At 40.0% G+C, this 20,291-nt stretch overlaps 1 protein-coding gene across 1 annotated transcript; it reads left to right on the forward strand.

Moving 5' to 3' along the window:
• The first annotated feature begins 4,664 nt into the window (after positions 1-4,664).
• On the forward strand, positions 4,665-19,992 carry gng2 (guanine nucleotide binding protein (G protein), gamma 2). The gene is made up of 4 exons (XM_054613860.1): positions 4,665-4,913; positions 13,869-13,945; positions 18,155-18,273; positions 18,841-19,992. Exons 3-4 carry the CDS (start codon positions 18,187-18,189, stop codon positions 18,967-18,969), a joined length of 216 nt encoding a protein of 71 aa, XP_054469835.1. The 5' UTR covers positions 4,665-4,913; positions 13,869-13,945; positions 18,155-18,186; the 3' UTR covers positions 18,970-19,992.
• Positions 19,993-20,291: the final 299 nt, after the last annotated feature.

Consider the following 20,291-nt stretch of genomic DNA (forward strand, 5'->3'; position numbering starts at 1 on the left):
GTTAATGCTAGCTAACCTTTATTAACTTGATAATGGTTAACGCTAGCTAACCTTTATTAACTTGATAAAAGTTAATGCTAGCTAACCTTTATTAACTTGATAATGGTTAACACCAGCTAACCTTTATTAAATTGATAATGGTTAACGCTAGCTAACCTTTATTAACTTGATAATGGTTAACGCTAGCTTACCTTCAGAAAGCTAATGTTAGCTTTTGAGATGGCAACGAATAAAGCTAACACACAATTTTATTGTTTTTCTCGTCGCCGTTATCTGTCATTCAACAATATGCATAAAGATAAGTCAGCTAGTTATTCAACATATACAAATGTTGCTGTAGCTAAGTACACTTACGAAAGAAGGAGGGGGGGCACTAACGTTACTGCTAAAGCTAACTAGCTTAACGCTTGCAGAGTAGCACTAACTGCCATTTCAGCTTCTGACTCAAGTTGACTTAATATGATTTGTAGTAAAGATACCTTAACATGACATCAATAATGAATGAATCTACAATTTAATATGTTTAAGTGGATTATAGACAAATTGGTAGAATTCAGTTTAGGATAAATATTAATGCAGTAGGAGACAGATTTCAGACAGAGACACGGCTGTGTTTTAACTTATTAAATGTTTTAACATATCCAAATAAAATGTATTATTTTAAACAAACAAGATACTATTATTGCTAGGTAATATATATCCTCCCATATTCTGTGTAGATTATCTAGAGGCAGCGTTTCTGAATTACCAATACCTTGACAGTATGTTTGGTCTATGACTGTATAATCAACCCACAAGGTATGAAGTAAGGAGGCATTACAACATTTGTATCTGTTACAGTTTTCCGGCCAGCCTGAAAATGTGCTCTCTGCCTTTGAACTGGCCCCTGCGCTCGCAACCACCAAGTAAGTAGACCTTGTGTTAACATTTTTATTTTATGTATACTGTATTTCACAAACACTGACTTCTGGCCAGGAGTGGAGGAAGAATTCAGATTCTTTACATAAGTAAAAGTAGAAATACCATAGTCTCAAATTACTCCATAAAATAGTCAAACAGTACAAAAGTATTATCAGTAAAATAAAGTGAAGGTCTTTATTATGCAGTAAAAAGTAATTATTATGCAGAAACACAACTTCCTGCAATAACGTTACATTAACAATACCCTGTATTATTGGATTTATGGCTTAATGTTGTAAGTTTGTCAATATGTTTTATACACCAATGCTGAGTTTAATAGTAAAGCACTGCATCATATTTCATAAACTCCTATTTTTGCCTTTAAAATCTTAATCTGGAAAGTAATTATGGTTGTCAGATAAAAGTACAGTATTTTCCTCGGAATTGTAGTGGAATTGAAGTAGGCCTATAAAGTAATATAAAATAAAAATACTCCTCAGTAGTACCTCAAAATTGAAATGTACATTACTTAAGTAAATGTACTTAGTTACTTTCCACCACTGCCTCTGGCTGCAAATTTTGTGTGAGCTTCCGACTGTTCCCTGTTTCAAAGAAGATTCCTAAATTAAATAAAAAAATTGGCAAAAAAAACATCCAGGCAGAAAACAGGACTGACCAGAGAGACTGATGATGTACAGTTTAAGAGAAAAACATGGATGCCTTCCTCAGTGAGCTCCACCTCCTTCCTCCGACACAGATAACGTGTCTCCCTCTCTCTCTCCCCTCCGAGCTCCACAGCTGTACAGGAAATCAGTCATCCACCATCCACTGCTGTCGCCATGGCAACACAGAGGGGGGAAATCCATTCTCTTTCTCCGTCACCTCCCCCCTTTCCTCCACTCTCCTCTCCTTTCTTTTGTCTTGTGGAAATAGGTGCTAAGGCAACGGTAATGTGTTGTTTTTTAAATTTAAAACAAGCTGACCTTAATGATAATTTGTTCCATCTGCACCTTTTTTTTTTTTACACTCCTCATCTGACAGTGTTCTTTCTACAGGTTTCCTTCCTGCCACCTCCATGCATTTTATCTCCTCATCTATGAGCGTGTGTGTGTGTGTGTGTGTGTGTGTGTGTGTGTGTGTGTGTCCGATCATTTGAGCTGATTGTTACGAGAGTATTAGGTGACAGTGTGTCTCCAGCAGCAGTGGTGACCTCTCCGTAAATCCCATGGGGCATTGGGGCGGCTCTGCTCGGCTCGGGCCAGCAGCTGCCTGGAGGAGCCAGATGGTTGCAAATCAGAAATGAAATCCAGCCCCGCCCCACGCCCCCCCACCCCAGCCTAAATAACCCCATCCATCGTGCACGCAAAAACACACACATACACTTAAATAAACGCTGCTCTTACAGGATCATTCGAACAACCTTCATCCTCCTCTGCCTCTCCCAAAAACCTTGTTAAATATGGTCGTATTTTAACTTAAAATGACGGATTACTATCGCTTGTAGGTTAAGAAAAACACATTGTTAGTTCTCCGTTCCTGAAAAGCTGACATGTATTTCATCTCCACCCAAATACTATTTATCACCCTAGAAAAGTCAATTTTAGTTATTCCAAGTCTGCGAGTCACCTCATCTGCCCGAGTCCTCCTAGAAGTGGATTAACAGCACTTAATAAACCAGCCTATTAACCAAAACAGCTGCACCGACACCACAAGGTTCAGAGATGATCCCCAGAGCCGATAATGAAACATAGTAATCAGATTACAAATCTCTGGATTTATCTCATCTCCAGTGATGAAGGGAGGGAGGGGTCTCACTGTTGCTGTCTCTGATGAAGCTCTGCTGAGGCCGTAAACATACTGTAGCTCCCAGCCGGCAGCACTTATACCTTAGGGAGGATTTCTGCAGCTGCCAGGACGTACGTGAAAAGTTGTGTGCTTGACAACTAGTTAGCAAGTGAGCAGAGAAGTTGAAATAGCTGAAAGTAACGAATTAACAGTTTAAATACTTATGCTTATATTTATAAAAAATGGATGGATGAGTTGTTGAAAGGTCCAGCTTTTGTAGTAGGAAGTAGTATGAACGGAAACTTAGGCAACCAACCTAAACATTGATGATTCAAATGTTTCAATATATATATATTTGCAGCAATCTCCCCCTCTGTATAATTAATAGTGTTAAATAACATCCAGCGTATTTTCCATTCATAAGAACATATATTTGCATCATGACAGATGATGGTGTACTTGAGCTCATCTGTTGGAGGATGTCAGGATCAAAAGGTTGGAAACCGCTGGCTTAGGGGACCCAGGAAGGGCTTTCACGGATCACTGTGGTATCCTGGTGACGGAGGCTTCCTGTGTTTTCCTCCACAGGATCCATGACTCACTTATTCTCCATCTTCCTCCTCCTCTTCCATCGTCCTCCTCCTCCTCTCTCGGTCTTTTACTTGGATGTATACTGTTACTGTACGTTTCACGGAGAATTACGTCTGCCTGAATGAAGCTGAGGAAGATGTGATTCACAGAAAAACGTGACGTTGAGCTCAGACAGTAAAGGTGAAGATGAGTAACAGTTGCTGAGCTTAGCCCTCAGGCAAAGCACGCACGTGCATGAGAGCAGATGTAGAGTATGCTCTTACAAACACGAATACGTGGATGCATGCATACAGTCAGAAATATACAAGACAAACTAGGAAGCTCTTTAATATCCCGAGTACAATCCTCATTATTTATATCAGATGTGATAATTGGTGCTCTTTGTGTAGATTTTTCAAATTTGGTTGCAATTGCTGAATGTTTATCATGTCAAACCTTTAAGTTTATTAGCTTTCTAACAATTGCTAATTAGAAAGAAAAACACAAAATACAGCTGAGGATGATCGTTTTAGTAACTATAACCAAACTATTGGACAAATTAGTATTTTGACCTGATGATAGTGCAAAATGAAAAGTCAGAGTATTACTAATGTTATTACAAATCATCCTTAAGGGAACATGAATGTCGGTACCAAATATCATGACAATCCATCCAGTGGTTTTTGAGATATTTCACGAAAAACAAGACATATATATACAGACAAACATATGGGACCAAAAACATATCCGCCTTGGTCATGTTAATAACTCCCCTTCTCATATACACACCAGCTGCATGTATACACTCTGGCATTTGTTTAGTTCATCCTGTACATGCAGTAGGTAAACACTCAGATGTGTTGCTGCACAGTTGCAGGAACGTTCTTTCTTTTTTTATGTTTTAATCTTTGATGGTTTCCCTGTAATATAAAAGTGGTTTAAAGATTAAAAGCCTCAACTCTTGCAGGGCACATGTCGTGCGGCAGTGCAGCATGATGTTGTTGTTGTTGTTGAGGGGGGGAAAAAAAGAAAATTCTTCTCATGCAATGCCTGGAAACAAACACAGTTGCATTCATTTGGTAGGCGAAAAAAAAAGCTCAACTTAAATGTGAGTTAAGAGGAGGGAAAATGAGCAGTTGAAAACGTATTGCAGGGGACATTATGAATATTTATCAGGACGTAAATCCAGCTATTCCAGACTGTCAGCTGTCCTGGTATGCATTTGTTTACTGTAGGTGTTTAGAGAGACAGTCAAGGCTTTTTCCTGTGGACCTTAGGGAGACGGAGGGAGTGTGTCCTGATAGCAGAAAAGAGATGGAGGGAGGAGGAGGAGGAGGAGGAGGGCAGTTTCTTTCAGCCGGAGCGTTTGGCTTGAAGGGTGGAGACTCAGAGCAGCAGTGAGGAGGGAGGCAGGGAGTATCTCAGCTGGAGCAGAGAGAGAGAGAGAGAGAGAGAGAGAGAGAGGGGGAGAGGCGTACAGAGAGAGGAGTGTGTGTGGATGTACTCCTGCCTCGCTGACTGACTGACTGACTGACTGACTGACTGTGTGTTTGTGTGTGTTTGTGTGTGACAGAGCGAGGGGAGGACGCGTGGATACTACGCCACAGGACTGGATGTGTTTGGCGTCACAGAACGAGACCACGCATACAACCACAAAGGTAGGATTTATAGATTTTCTGTGGGGTGCGTTTTATTATTTATTTTTCTGTGTTTTTGGTGCCATCTGGGTTACTCACATCCAAAACAGGGTGTGTTCAAGAGGAGGAGGGGGGGGGTTCATATCCACGCTGTCGTTTTGCCAGCACTCGAGGGGCAAGATTGATGCTGATGGCTGCTTTACATCATGGAATCCCCTCCTCCCTCTAACATATCTAAAAACATCCGTGCTGTCAGGTGAGCCCCCCCGGCATCTTGCATCTTGTTTCGTGTGAGGGGAATAAGAGAAAATACTCCCTTCTCTTCTTCCTCCCTCCTAAGGATAGGGCATCTGTTATTCACAATAAAAAAGAGGCGGGGGGGGGGGAAAATGAAAAAGGGTAAGATGTGGAAAAGGGGACACAAAAGACAGCAGCAAACCGGAGAGGAAATCCCAGAATCCTCCTGTGAGGTTTTTCATCCATTCTCAACTCTCACCCTTTATACCGTGAGGAGAAAGCAGTCGACCACACACAAGCCCCATGTAGTGGTTGTATGAGGCAGATGGCCGGTAGATGAGGAAGAGGAGGAGGAGGAGGAGGAAGAGGAGGAGGTGGGGTGGTGTTTTTATGTTGCTCATAGAGAGATACAGTCGCTGACAGCAGCATGCGTTCAAAGAAAAAAAAAAACCCAGAGAAAACCAAGACGACGTGTTGTTTTTTTTCCTCACTCTTAGCTCGTCACACGAAAGGCATCGTCATACACAACTCACATTAAGTCGTCCAATCATGTGTGTTGCACATCCAGGCCTGTTGCAAACGCACACAGCGAGTCAGAATTACGCAAGAGCTCGACGTCCGGGGCGTCTCGTATTGTATCTCTTGGGCGAGCTGCCTCCAAGGCCACAGATTGTTGTTTCACACGTGCACGTCGATGTTGAGGCTAGAAGAGCAGCTTCGCTAAGTGTCCAACGATAAACAAGAAACATTAATCACGATGACAGTTTTTTCCGGAGAACATTGGAAATCGTTGAGATGAACAGATAGATGAGCAGAGAGGGAGTGAGGGAGGAAGGATGAGCAGCCGTCCACGCCTTATTGATCACTTTGACCTCTCTGCTCCCGTCACTGCCTCCTCCCTAAGAAATACATCCAACCCTGAGCTGAGCTTCCTAAAAGCCTGATTGAAGGAGCAGGAGGTAGGAAGGATGTTGTCGTAGTTAACGCTTCGACCTTTGTACTCAATGCACTTGTTTACTCACAGTGTTGATTTTGGGTTTTAAGCATATTCTATCGTCTGTTTGGATGGAAGCATCCAGAGCAGTTTTTTCTTTCTTTTGGGGAAAGACAAAGTTAAGCCAAGTCTTGTCAAACCAAGTCTCAAGTCTTGTCCAGCTTACTCTCGAGTCAGTAAAAACATGAGAGTGGAATATTTTTGCTTTTAAGTCAAGTCTTCAGGTTATCAAATGAAATATTACAGCATTACAGTTCAAGACATGTCTTGAAACCAAGAACCAGGCAACTCCCAAGTCTCAATTAAAGTCTCTAGTCCTAGCAAAACATCAGATATATTTGGAATTCAAGTCTCACAGCTGTCATGCCTATGTGAGGCTCCAAGTCCTCGTTTATTTTGTTGAGTAAAGTCAGACTCAAGTCCAAGTCTCCAGAGCTGTTTTTATTTCTTTTGAGTCAGGTCTCATGTCTTGTTTTCACGGCAAAACTTTGCAAACTTTGAATGTTGTTTCTTTCAAATCAAGTAAAGTATTTCAGGAATCAAGTCTTAAAATATTGTCCAAGTTCTCATCTCATGACTTAAGTCAATATCTCAAGTCTACCAATGTTTTATTTTTAGCCTCTTGACAATGAGTCTAAGCATAACACTTTTGTTGTTGTATTTGTTGTTGTTGTGTTTCAGGCTTAAGTCAGCTCAAGCCTTTAGGGAGTCTTGTCTGAAGTAAGATGACTTTCACACCAGTCAAGTTTGACTTCATTTTCACAACTCAAGGCCTTGAGGGCTAAAAACATATAACTTGAATGTGTTTGCTTTAAAGTCTGTAGTTCTCACAGCATTCAGGACCGAGTTTTGAATCCTCTTTTTTTGATATCCTCTATGACTTTTAAATCTTTTGGGAGTCTAGTCTTCCAGCAGTCAAGTCAGCATTTTTGTGACTTATGTCTGACTCGAGTCCAACTCTCAAGTCTTCACCCTTGGAAGCATTAGCCACAGATGGAAATCTCTGACAGCTCGGATGAAATCACTCTCAAGACTTTCAGCCAAACCTTCAGTCGTAGAAACGGTCCGAGCAGCGCACTCAGACTCTCAGCAGAATCTAAACAAGCCCGGATGTTTGTAATATTGTTAACAGCCCAGGAGTCTGGCCGTGTTATTCTTGGCATGCTGATTGATTCCAGAGGAAAAGTATGTTTATGCCTCCTCACTCAAAGCAAATGCAAAAAATCCTGCTGACTCCTCACAGTTGAAGCACGGAGAAGAGAGCTTTAATGTACACAACGCTCCGTCAAACTATCATTTGTGACACACTTGGGAAAGTTAACCCTTTAAATCTGGCGGCCACTTTCAAATATGATTTCCATATTGGGAAAGGAGCCATCACATGACGGCCAAAAAATAAAGGGGAATTTAAAACGGTCCTTCTCACTCAAAGCCAAAATTCACCAGCAATATTTGTCAGGTTACTGGTGTTCCTTTTCCACCATGGTCACAGAAAAACACAAGTTATTTGGTCTGCTTCTAAAGAACGTCGCTGTCCCTGTGACAGCAGTGTCGGGCATTGCTTCTACCCCACTAACCACATTGCTGTTACATCACACGCATTTCAAAGGTTTTAAAAAGCAAGTCTTTAAACGTTTGAGGAAAAGACAAACCACTCGGTCACTGCTTTAATCCAACAAAAGAAGAAACATGCCGGGCCTTGATCGTTTGATTTAATAAACATAATAGACCACATTTGTGCTCCCTGGAGCAATAAGCCACTTCCCTGCTGCCTCCTCGACTCCCGGAGGATGCATCATTTCCTGGGCCACTGCCTTCACCCCTCCCCCCCTTCTGGGACCTAGATTAACCCCCCAACACACACACACACACACACACACACACACACACCCACACATCACACCACAATCTCTAAAATGGCAGGATGGGCAGGGCACGCTGGGGGTGGCACAGATGTCCGGGCTAATCGAATATTCACGGGTGGTGGTAGTCTGACCGAGAGGCAGCGGCACAAGGAAGGAGAGAGCAGGAGAGTTAGGATTAATGAACACTTTAATAGAGGCTAATACATCGAGACATAAACCTTTCATGTCAAATGTCTTCTTTTAGGAAAACAGTAAGAAACACACAACTATTATTTGCCAAAATTACAAAGATGCTGGGTAATTCACGTGGAGATTTGTGTGTTTTTTTTCTCTTCTCAGTGGTTGAAAGTGGACGGGCTCTGTTGTTGGAAAAAATTTGATCGTTGAGCTGAATTGCCATTTCATTTCACCTTATTCATTCAGTCTGACATCATGGTCATGTGAGCCTGTTTCCTGTTGGGAGACGGGGTTATTTTGGTTTGTTTTGTCACATTACAAATCTGTCCCATCAATGTCATCTTCAGTCGACACAGAAGCTTTAGCTGTTGCTTGGAGCAATCAACACTTTTCAAGAAAAAGAAAATGACATTTCAAAGTATTTTTTCTGTAAAAAATTTTTTATTAAAACAACATCCACTCGTGAACATTTTTGTGTAGACGTTTTTGTCACGTTTTTTTACATGACAGATAATGTACCATTTCATCCAACATGCGAGAACCATCAATGAGCACAACGCCAGATCTATTTGTAGCGCTGCAGTAGAAAACAACCCTTTGTCAGGTATTTTCCATGCACCTTTATAGATTTTCCAATAATCAGAATCTAGTTTCAGAAACACATTTGTTTTTAACTTTAATTGTTGCAACAATTAACATGTTTCCAGTGTTGTTTTTCATATTTAAGAATATTGTAAACCCCTTGAACATACTATTTCAGGAATAATCTGTTTGTTATTCCTGTATTATTGCGTGTTAGAAGCTGTTTAGAGCCTGGAGGTCGGCTCCAGGTGTCTAACAGAAATAGTGATGGAGAAGGACGCCCAGCTGTCACATTCGGCGTCATCTCCCCAGACGATCTTTGCCTGACAGCTCTGCTCTCTGTGTGCCATCTCTTTATCTTTGTGTGCAGAGGGAGGGGCGTCCTTTCTCCTATTCAAGGGCGGGGATCCGTGCTGTATTACATTCAATTGTCAATATCCGACTTGATTGTGTTCATTAATAACTTGGAAAGGTCAGTTTTATGTTACTCATCCTTACCTCGCCGTAAAAGCCACGCTGAAAAAAGATATGAATGTCACATCTTGGCCTCTGTAATCCTCCTGATAAACTTTATTCCTATTTATTTATACCCATTCTGTGCAACCTCTCCAATCAATTCATGACTCTGTTTGTTTAGCTGAATGTGCCCTTCACTGCCTCCTGTTTCGCGGTGACATTGCAGTCTCATTGTCCGATGACACAATGAGGATGGTTACAGTCACTCTTGTGAACTTGTGGAACGACTGCGAGTGCTTTTGCATGCTCATGCTCCACTGATGTCTAGTCTTTTGTCTTCTTGAGATAACTAACAAAACATTTATAACTTTTTACAAATCTGCATCATTATGTAGTTATTTTTGGTATCCCTTTTGTAAGTTTATTGCAATTAAATCACAGCAAAATTGTTAATTTTGGGTTCATACAGCTGTAGTTAACCAGCTGACGTGTGGCTTGCTAGATATAGTGAATACAGCCCGATGAAATTCACAGATCAGCTTCGGATGATGTTACAGGCGTTTAGTTTCCCAGATATGTTTGATTATCACAACAAGAACAAAGCAGAAATAGTGGTTATGTCTAGTCAACTTTTACAGTTACAAAATTGGAGTCAGAATGGTTTGTATGATAAACAAAGTAGCATCCCGTTTTTTACTAAAGGGTCAGTTCACCCAAATAACAAGAAAACATATTTTTTTAACTGGTGGTATTTTGATATGAACTTGATTACAAGAAAGAAGATCTTTTAGTGGTACATTTCCCACTGTTTTCATTGAAAACTTGACATGCATAGCAACAGTATCTAAGAGGGGTGGGGATTATTGACCTGCAAAACTTATCCTGGGTTATCTCTGAGCAGGGGTCCCATCCTGTCTCCTCGCGTCCCTGCAGACCCTTGCAGGTTAATCACTGGCTTTCCAGAGTCCAGATGACTGAGCAAGGGACGCATTTTTAATTACCACGCTCTGATTTCACACCCTGGGCATCACAGAGGACAGAACTAAATTTATCTCATAGGATGGTGTTAAAAAAAAAAAAGTACAATAAGGTGTGCACTACAGAAAGAGAGCAGGGGAGAAAGGGGGAGGGAGGACCGAGCTGGGACTCAGCATATGTGAGAGTGCGGTACAGATCATCACTCTCGACAGGCCAGGAATTATATTTTCCTCCCCAGGAAGTTTCCTGTGGCGCTTAATCACCCTTTAAGTCAGCGACGCCCAGAGTCGAGCTACGGCTATAATCACATCTGTGGAGGGCCCCGTCATGAACACAAACCCCCCGAAAAGACGGAGGAAGGGGTTCAAAACGGCCCCAAATGGCAGGGGAAGGATGGTGCAGGGGGTCAGATTGATTCGGTGGTGTTAGCAGCAGGACGGAGCGTGCTGGGGGTGTTTCAGTCTCATCACCGAACACCTGTCAGCCACAGAGGGAGGGATGGGAAGCAGAAGGCTAGAACACGGGAGAGAAATGGATCAGCAGCTACATCCCATAATACACCTTTTTCCACTACAACGTCATCTCAAGATGCTTTACTCGCACAAAAGTAGAGAACAATATTGCCGAAGCGTTAAGATAAGTTTCAACATTCACTCTCTCTGTCTGCTGCACTGCAACATAAATATGATGACATAAACAATTCACGTTGGGAAACCAAATTCAGCAACGTTTGTTTTATTTTTTTCTGTTATTATTTTTTAAGAACTGTCGACTTTCTTGCCACTTTTGCAGCGTACAGTAAACTGATCCAAAAGTAGAGAGAAGAAACTAAAAGGAGACAGTGAGAGATGTAAGAGTGCAGTCAGGACTTTGAATTTAATAAAACACTTTGACACCTTGGTGTTGCCTCAGTACAAAACTTTTAAAATATCACGGTTCTACTTTTTAAAGCTTCATCTTCTTGGATCAACTATATAAATCGAAAGAAATATATATCAGAATTAATTAAAAATAAGCTAATGCTCCCTTGATCAATGCATGACAATTGTTGGCCATTTGATGGCAGCAGAAACAAGCTATAAACAAAACACTGACATATTATAATCTTTTAAGTTGATACGTCGTACTTGATACGTCGTAAAAAAAAATGCTAATTTATTCATCCAGCAGTTATGGAGCAACATTTGCATTCATTTGGAGTCTGTGTCTCGCCACCTGATGAATATAACTCACTGAATCAATATTTACTCTATTTAAGCTCTGGTTGGTCTATACCAACTCCCAACAAAAAAATGTTAAAACAGTAAAGTTTTGGGCTGTAAAACCAAAACAATTAGATTAAAGACACTAAGAGGACACCTTTCCCATATATGTAGTCATTAGGTGCATTGTTAAGGTAAAAACATTGATAACATTGCTTTAAACACAACTGAAGTAATGTTTATTCCCTTTCACAGTTTTTGATTTTCTGATATGTTTTGACAGACCAATTCTTTTGGTACTTTCTAATACTTTGTTTACAGAATAGAAATCAATCAGCAGAACCTAGAAAGTCTTACCTAATGTTTCAACGGTGTATTAATAGGTTTGTCTATTGTATGGAAATGATTAGAAACCAGTTTCCTGGAACGGTAGACCAATAAATCCACGTTTGTAGAACACAGCAGCAATGTTTGCAAAATTGTTAGCTGTAATGTAAAGTGATTTATAATAAATGGCTAGAACATACATGAGCACTGGTACAGTACTTTTAACATTCAGCAACTACTGCAGCACACACAAACTGTGGAATCATCCCAATATTTAAAAAAACTTTTACTTTGATGACCAGAAGCACACAAACAGCAGATGATTGTATGGTTTTCATGGGAAACTCCCAGATGTAAATGTGACTGATGGGTGATGAGCAGTTTGCTCTGAGCAAATAACATCATAACACAGTCACAAGTTACAGGTCATGTGACTGTGAAAGGTAATGTCAACAATGGAGATTTAGTTGTTTGCTCTTTGTTTTTCAAATGAACAATCTATGAGACCCGAGAAACGCCTCCAATGTCTTTCTGGTGAAACTTTAAAGAAGTCCTGCTGGAATATGTGAGTAATAGACACGATGTGAGCAGATGCTTTCTTTTATTTTCCATTTGGATCATGAAACGTTATATACTGAGTACTGACAACATGATTGATGAAGGAACTTTTTCAGCCTTAGACAGAATGCAGGGCATTAAACCCCAATGCATTTTTACTACCGACCGAAATGTGTCTTATTAGCCCCATTTACTAAAAACTGTCAGGTACCAGATGGTGACAATTTTCTCATGAGATATTTCCAGATTTAAATTAGAATATTGTGAATTATAGACAATTACAGGCAGAGTTCTCAACATTGTTTGTTTTTAGACATTTCACATTAGAGAACTTTTGTTGGAAAAGAACCTTTCCAAAATTTTAATTTATAAAAATAGATGCTTTTGTTTTGTGAAGCACCCCAGCTAATAGCTAAAGAATCAATGTACTGATAAAGGGACTATACAGCTTGTATAACACAGAGTAACGGTGTAGATTAATGGCTCCAGTGAATAAGGAGGTGTGACAGCACCGTACAGTAAGATCTGCTCTTCCTTGGTTTGTTTTTAAAACTCTAAGCAGTTTCAACGTTGCTGAAATACCCTGGCTCAGGGGTTTTGGCTGCTGTTGCCGATGTTTTTTTTGTGATTGGATGCTTTTCTGTAACGTTGCTTTAACGTTGCTTGCCTTGGTGATTTACGATGGGTGGAATTCCCTTCCTCTGCAGATCTGCTCATGCAGTTTAATTGGCCCATTTATCAGAAGCAGCAGAAAGTGAGCTGCAGAGTCAGAGATGAATGAATCTATTGGACCAGAGAAAGGGAGAAAAGGGGGGAAGATAGTCAGGAAGAGGAGGAGAGGTGAAAGGGTCAGCACCAAAAAAAGCTCAACATAAAGAAACAGTTTGGAAATACTATTTGTCAAATGAGAGCAATGACTTCCTGAAGTAGTCCAGCACATAACCCAGTCTTCACGCTAAACTAAGCTAAGCTAAGCTAAGCTAAGCTAAGCTAACCATCTCCTGACTGTAGTTTCATATCTAAGGGACAGATATGAGAGTACTATCGATCTTTTCATCTAACTCTCGGCAAGAAAGAAAATTAAGCTGCACATTTTTGGTTCTAAATATTACTAATAACTGATATGGATGTCCCTTTTCCTGGCAAATAAATATTCCCAAAGACATCTTCCCCTTAGTTTTTGTTAGGATTTAAGTTAATTAGTGAATCTACCCACTGGAGATTTAATTCGATTTGGACAAGGCCAAGCAAGCAGTTTCCCCCTGCTTCCTGTCTTTATGCTAAGCTAAGCTAACCGGCTGCTGCCTGTAGCTTCATATTAAACATATCAATCAATCTTCTAACGCTAGGCAACAAAAGCACATCTACCAACATGTTGAACTGTTCCTTATTTGTCCACTCAATTATCTTTCACTTGCATCTCTTTCATTAGTTCGTTGTGGTGTTTTATTCTCAGTGAGAGTTTTGTAAGAGCGAGGACACAAAGACTCGCCGTAATTTATCAGGAATGTAGGAATAAAAAAAAGGAGCAGCTCTTCAGCCTTTTGATACTCATCCTTCTCTTCAACCTCTCTTTATCTATTTTTCTGTCTGTTTGCAGAGAGCTGGGCCGACACAAAGTGCTGACTGAACTGCAGACAGACACCAGGGCAGAGTGCGGAGGAGTAAGCAGACAAGGTAGGTCAAGACAAGCAAGAGGAGGAGGAGGAGGAGGAGGAAGAGGAGGAGGCACTGTGGCATGCTAACATCAGCCAGTTTCATAATATTACAGCATGAGCCGCGTTACAACTTTCCCAGGAAGCTGTCGACAGCCGTCACATTGAAGGCCCCGCGTCCAGCCGAATGTATTATTTATCAGCGCCCGTTGGGATGTCACCGCTATCAGCATGTGAACACCATGTGCAGCATCTCAGGGTGGTATTTTGGGCTGCTGACAGATAGGAAGGAAGGAGGAACAAGAGGTTTCGTGGATTACAGATGAGCAGAGCAGAAGCAGTGGAGTTATGTCCTAAAACTCAACACACTATAAATATAAAGACAGGAAACAATCTACTGTCTTTATTGTTTATTTAACACTTTTAGTTGCCTTTAAGGTCGCAGCTATTCTTCCTGGAGTCGACATATACATGGTCATCCTCTTCATGCCACCAACACCCCTCCCTCACTAGATATGAAAATGTCAGGGTGGCATTTTCGCACGCTCCAACGACAATAAGCAGGAAAATGACTTTGTAGACACAGTTACAGCTCTGCTAAATAGTTTATGAGGTATTTTGTGTTCTGCGCTTTTACATATTTTGCACAGCCGAGTGAAAATATACGTGAATATAAACACAAAATGATTGTAGGTGTCGGTTAGATGCTTCATATTTCTGGAAATCCCAGAATTTTTGATTATTATAGCTGCTAAAACACCAGCATGTCACCATCATCATTGTGAGCATTTTTGCATGACGACGTTAGCATTTAGCTCGATGCAAAGCTGTGGCAAAGTACAGCCTCACAGAGCTGCTGGTTTGGCTGTGGAGTTTTTGACATGAAGCAGTGTTTAGAAAAGAAGTTTGAAGACTCTCGTTTTCCAAGTCCTTCATTTCAAAGGAGTTCAGCAGGTTCGGCAAATTGTTTTATGTGCCTAAGTACTGGGCCAGCTCTCCAAAGTCATCAGAGTTAGCACAATACAAATTGGATGTGCCTATTCTTTCGTCTCCCAGCCGCTCGAGGCACATTTGCTTTTATGGTATTTATTTAGAAAATCATCTCACTGAGTCAATTCCACTCAAACTAGGCTATTGTGTCACAGTGTCTGATTTTTTTTTTTTGTAAAGAACAGAGCCCTACTTTTGCTTCGACATCCCAGAAACCTTAAAGATTGACATCTGTTCCTATCAATAGTCTGGTGTATACGCTGGCCTGTTTTGACATTTCCCCTGAGTGTTGAAACAATATTATGGCCTTGATACAAAATACGCCCCAAAGACTAATTTCTACTTGTCAATCAGAAATTTATAGTAAGTCCCTCACCTGTTTTTATATTGGTGACAAAAGTGAGGTTTGTAAGACTCCTATGATATGTATACATCATTCCCACTTAAAAAGTACATAATTCATTATTATCCTGACAGATATTACAAAATATGCTGGAAAACTCTGTTTGTTATTGCAGGAAAGTTATTTCAAAAATAAGCCAGGAGTTCATTGATGTAAACAACGTCCTAAACAATGTCCCACAGAACTGTAACAGATTCTTAAGTACATGTCTTAAACGTCTTAAATTATAAACCAGATAAGAAATATTAATAAAAAGTTAAATAACAGAAAATATTTCCAACAGGTCCGAAATGTTACAACATTAAATAAAATATGTAACAATTATTTTCTAGATATTTTTTTCTATTTCTAGTAATACTACATAAAACTGATTTCCTTTAAATACTGACACCAAAAATAACACAAAAGGTTATGTTTTTTGACTCCCACCTGAGTTTAAATTTAAACACCCTAAATGGTGAAACCGTCCTCAGAGTGAGAACGTCCAGGATCCCTCGGCCTCAGTGACTGTAAAACATAATATTTATGTTACACTGTTTATACTGTGCAGTCTGCTGCAGACTTGTGCTCATAAATCCTCTTCAGATACAGTCGTTTAGTTTCATCTGACAGTGGGTCGAGATTTTACAGACAAGTTTGGAACAAATCGGTCCTGAAAATGTGTCACTTAAGTAAAAATGTTTCACTTGAACTTGAATTTTCAAACTATAAGCGGTTTATAAAGATATAGGTATCACCTCAAGCTCTAAAAACAAGTGATCTAGCCATTGCTATCTAATTAACTGACATTTTATGGAGTGCACAATAATGCAATTAATCTAAAAAAGTAATTAAATGACTAACCACTCCAAATAGTAATCACATTAACCTGTATTATAATTCAGTGAAAATGGAAAAAGACAATTTAAAACCCGTTATCTGCTACATTTGTTCACAGACACTCTAGCAAACTGTCAATCACTAATAAATCAAACTATCATGTGAAACACCTGTAACCAGCGACCCTGTTCAGGTTCTAATTGATGATCGGGTCGTCGGGGTTCGGGTCTCTGTGAACGCAGCAGTTCCCCTGATGAGCAGGTGTTGCCACCGTAGACCATCAATATTCACGCTGAGCTCCAGCACCTCGCTGAGATCAGTCTTAACCGCACACTGAGTCATACCACAGCGCATACAGAGGGACGACGGAGGGAGAGATTGATCACACGCTAAGGAGGACGCTGTCACAGAGCGCCCACCGCTTGATCCATTTAATCAAAGAGGTTATAAAAGAAACCGGAGCACCTGAGAACACAGAGCTGAAACGGTGTACCGATACAGACAGGTGACATAGCTGAATGGATTGGTAAAGAAATGCCGACACTTAAAAATCACAATAAAACGTATGAACTGTTTGAGGATGCGTGATGTACTGTAAATATGTATTGGTAACTAATATATTTGATACAGCTGTTTCTGTAGGGAGTTATTCCATATAGGCTGGAAAAGAAAACCAGTGTTGTTTAGTTTGATAATAAACGCTCCGTTTTCAAGAACAAAATGTGTATCACTTCTACTGAGGATGAAAACAAGTTATTAACAAGTATTAGCATTGAAATATACTTCAAAACCATCAAAAATAAAAGTACTAATTCTGGGAAATGGCTAATTTTAAAAAGCTATGTGTATATTATTAGATAATTATTGATGCATTAATGTGTACATCACTTTAATGTTGCTGCTCCTTAAGATTTATAATTTGCAAGGTAGTTTAATCGATAATACATCATAATTTATGAGTTGATCATATTTTGTATTCAAAATCTAAATATGCAAATGATTTAAAGCTTTAAACCGCCACTGTAGAACAGATAGTTTGCAGACAGGGTACATATCAGAAACAGAAATGCAAATACAGCATTGCTGAGACTTTGTAACATCGGCCGCCTGTGAGGTGACCTGTCTCACCTCGAACTCAATATATTGATTTATCGTCCTTCGCATGATACAGAGGGAGGTGTTGAAAGGAATGAGACGGCTTTGTATTTAACATTCAGAGCATTTATCGAGCAGCAAACAACGCTTAGCTCTGTAAATACATCGTGGAGTAAAGCCCTGAGCTGAGATGATGTCACTCTCCCTCTGTTGAATAAACAAATCTATTTACTATCATACTGTTTTTTATAACACTCACATCTTTATTTACTCAGACAGAATCTCTTACTGGAAATGTAGTCAACCTCTACTGCTTTATCGTGTACAACTGTCCTGAAACAGCTATTTTGATGATTATACTTTAAGAGTAGTTTAAACTTAACTTTGTACAGAAAATATAGTTTTACATCTTACAGGTAGGGCAAGAGTTCTTTAAAAAAACAAACTCATGTCCTGAAGGAACAATAGGGCCAATGAAATAGTGATAATAAGAATAAATCTAACTGTGCAGTAAAAAAATATATATGTTAAAAAATAATATTTTTTTGCAATCGAAATACTACCAATCTCAGATCTTGCACCTTTAAGAAAACCAGCATCACCAGTGCATTAATGTTTTTTTCTCCTGTCGAAACCAGTGATGTTCGTTATCTGTTTATCTGTTTTAAATACGGTGCTGGACAAAGCACTGCCCCCTCACTCCTCCCCCTCCTCCCCCTCACTGTCATGGGCTGCCTAGCAACTGACACCATAAATAATATGCTTCTTTGTGTGTGTGTGTGTGTGTGTGTGATAATCAACAGGGTTATCTACCAGCACGCCTCTCTGCATGCCTGCTTTATTATAGCGCTGGTCCTCATCAGTGGCACACAGTGGACGAACTGCCATGTTCAGGATTTTTGAATCTCTTTCTCGTCTTCGTAGGCAGAGCACACGAGAACTGACCGACAGCGGCCATGGCGAGCAATAACACGGCCAGCATCGCACAAGCCAGGAAGCTGGTGGAGCAGCTGAAGATGGAGGCCAACATCGACAGGATAAAGGTGAGCAGACACATGTCATCCATGAAAAGATGTATTTTCTTGTAGGTTTCAGTCCATTAACTGTCAGTTGCAAGCATTTCACACAATTTCCCATCGTCCAGGCGGGCATTGTTTACTGTTTAAACCAGTTGCAACTTGCATATAATAAAAATGTTACTGATTTACTACATGTAGTCAATAACAGCGAACATTTAATAACTGTTAATCTGCCAAGTGAAATGTACTTTATGCCTAAAGTCTGAAAGCAAGGGGGCAACAACCAACCTGGCTCTGTCCAAAATACATCAAAACACCTATCAATACATCTGAAGCTCATTTATTAACATATTGTATCATGCTTGTTGAGTATATAAACAAACTGAAATGTTAAAGCAACAGTTTGTGGTGTTGCATGCTTTGAACCGTTATGCTAAGCTAGGCTAATTACTCCCCTAGCTCTAGATCTATACGTAAAGTAGGCGGGCATCCTCTCATGGACGAGAGTTCTAGATTAAGGACGGCCTCCTAACTCCCTTTAACTTTATAAACTGACATGTTGTACACTTGTGTGTTTGTTTTTGATTCCAGGTGTCAAAAGCAGCGGCGGACTTAATGTCATACTGCGAAGCTCATGCCAAAGAGGACCCTCTGCTATCGCCGGTGCCGGCGTCAGAGAACCCGTTCAGGGAGAAGAAGTTCTTCTGTGCCATCCTGTAAACCCGGCATGGCCCTTCAGCAGTCTGCTCAGTGTGGGACTTTGAACGCGGACGTTCAAAATACGTAGAAATCTTCTAGTAGGAGGGCAAGTTATTGCCCCTCCCCCCCTTTTCTCGGACGGCACCTAAATAGTGCGAAAATTTTAAACCCACAGAGTTTACATGTAACTATTAAAGGGGTTCTGGTTGTGATATTTTTAAAAAGGGGTGTTGCAGCATGTTGAAGGGGTCTGTGCTTTAAGATGACACAAAGAGGAGGATGATGATGATGATGATGATGATGATGAGTGTGATGATAACCCAGAGACGTGACGGAGAACCAGTCAACCTACAAAGTGTTCAGGTTGTGATGTGTACAAAAACAAAAACAAAATAGATAAAATGAAAATAAAAATAATTTGTGGTTCTGTTCTGGGACTTCCAAATGTTCTGTTAAATGGTTTGTTGGTGGGTCGGGTGACGTAGGACAACAAACCCGAATACACCGACCATTAAACACCACCTGATTATTGGAATGTTGTTTTTTTTAAGTTGTTTATGTTTCAGCTTTACCTATCACCTAGATATCTTTCTATAACTGTACGTGGAACAGCTCTGTTTACTTTTTATTTGTTCGTTTTTACACCAACCGGTTAGTGAAAGCTTTTTGTTTTAATAGGATGTTTGAAACATTCGACTCTGTGATTCTTCTTTACAAACACCCGTCTGAAAATCAAGTCTCCGTGTATCGACATCTATCCGGCAAATGTGATGCAGTTTGTCTCCTTCAGATACAAAAACCCTCTTTCTACTGTTTGTATAAAATGACTAGCAAGTAAACTGTGCTGTGCTGTGAGTTCTGAATGTTTGTGTTTGTATCATTAACTATTGCATGAAATGGACAAACAGTCTTTATTTCCATTCATGTGGAGGTTGTATAAAACAGAGGCGGCCTCCATCTGGAAGTGCCAAAACGTATTAAAAACACCAGTGATTCAATATGGACTCAACAAGGACATCTCTCACATATAAATAATTCTGGATACATTACATTAAAAGCTGAATGATCACATTCAGGTACTAATTACATATTTAAACTGCAGATGACATTAAATGTTTGGACTGATTTGATTAAGATTGCTTTCGATATTTTCAGATATATTTATATGTATTTATGCAAACTAAAACACAGATATTCCCTTATGTTTCTTTAATTTGAGATAAAAAATAAAATAAAAAGCTTATCCTGAATACCTAACCCGCTCATGAGCAGGGGCCCCTTCTATAAAAGTGAATTTCCCAAATACGCCAGGCTTATTTTGGTTATCCTGACTTCTCATTTTC

The sequence above is a fragment of the Anoplopoma fimbria genome, chromosome 15 (assembly GCF_027596085.1).
Source record: "Anoplopoma fimbria isolate UVic2021 breed Golden Eagle Sablefish chromosome 15, Afim_UVic_2022, whole genome shotgun sequence".
NCBI lineage: Eukaryota > Metazoa > Chordata > Actinopteri > Perciformes > Anoplopomatidae > Anoplopoma > Anoplopoma fimbria.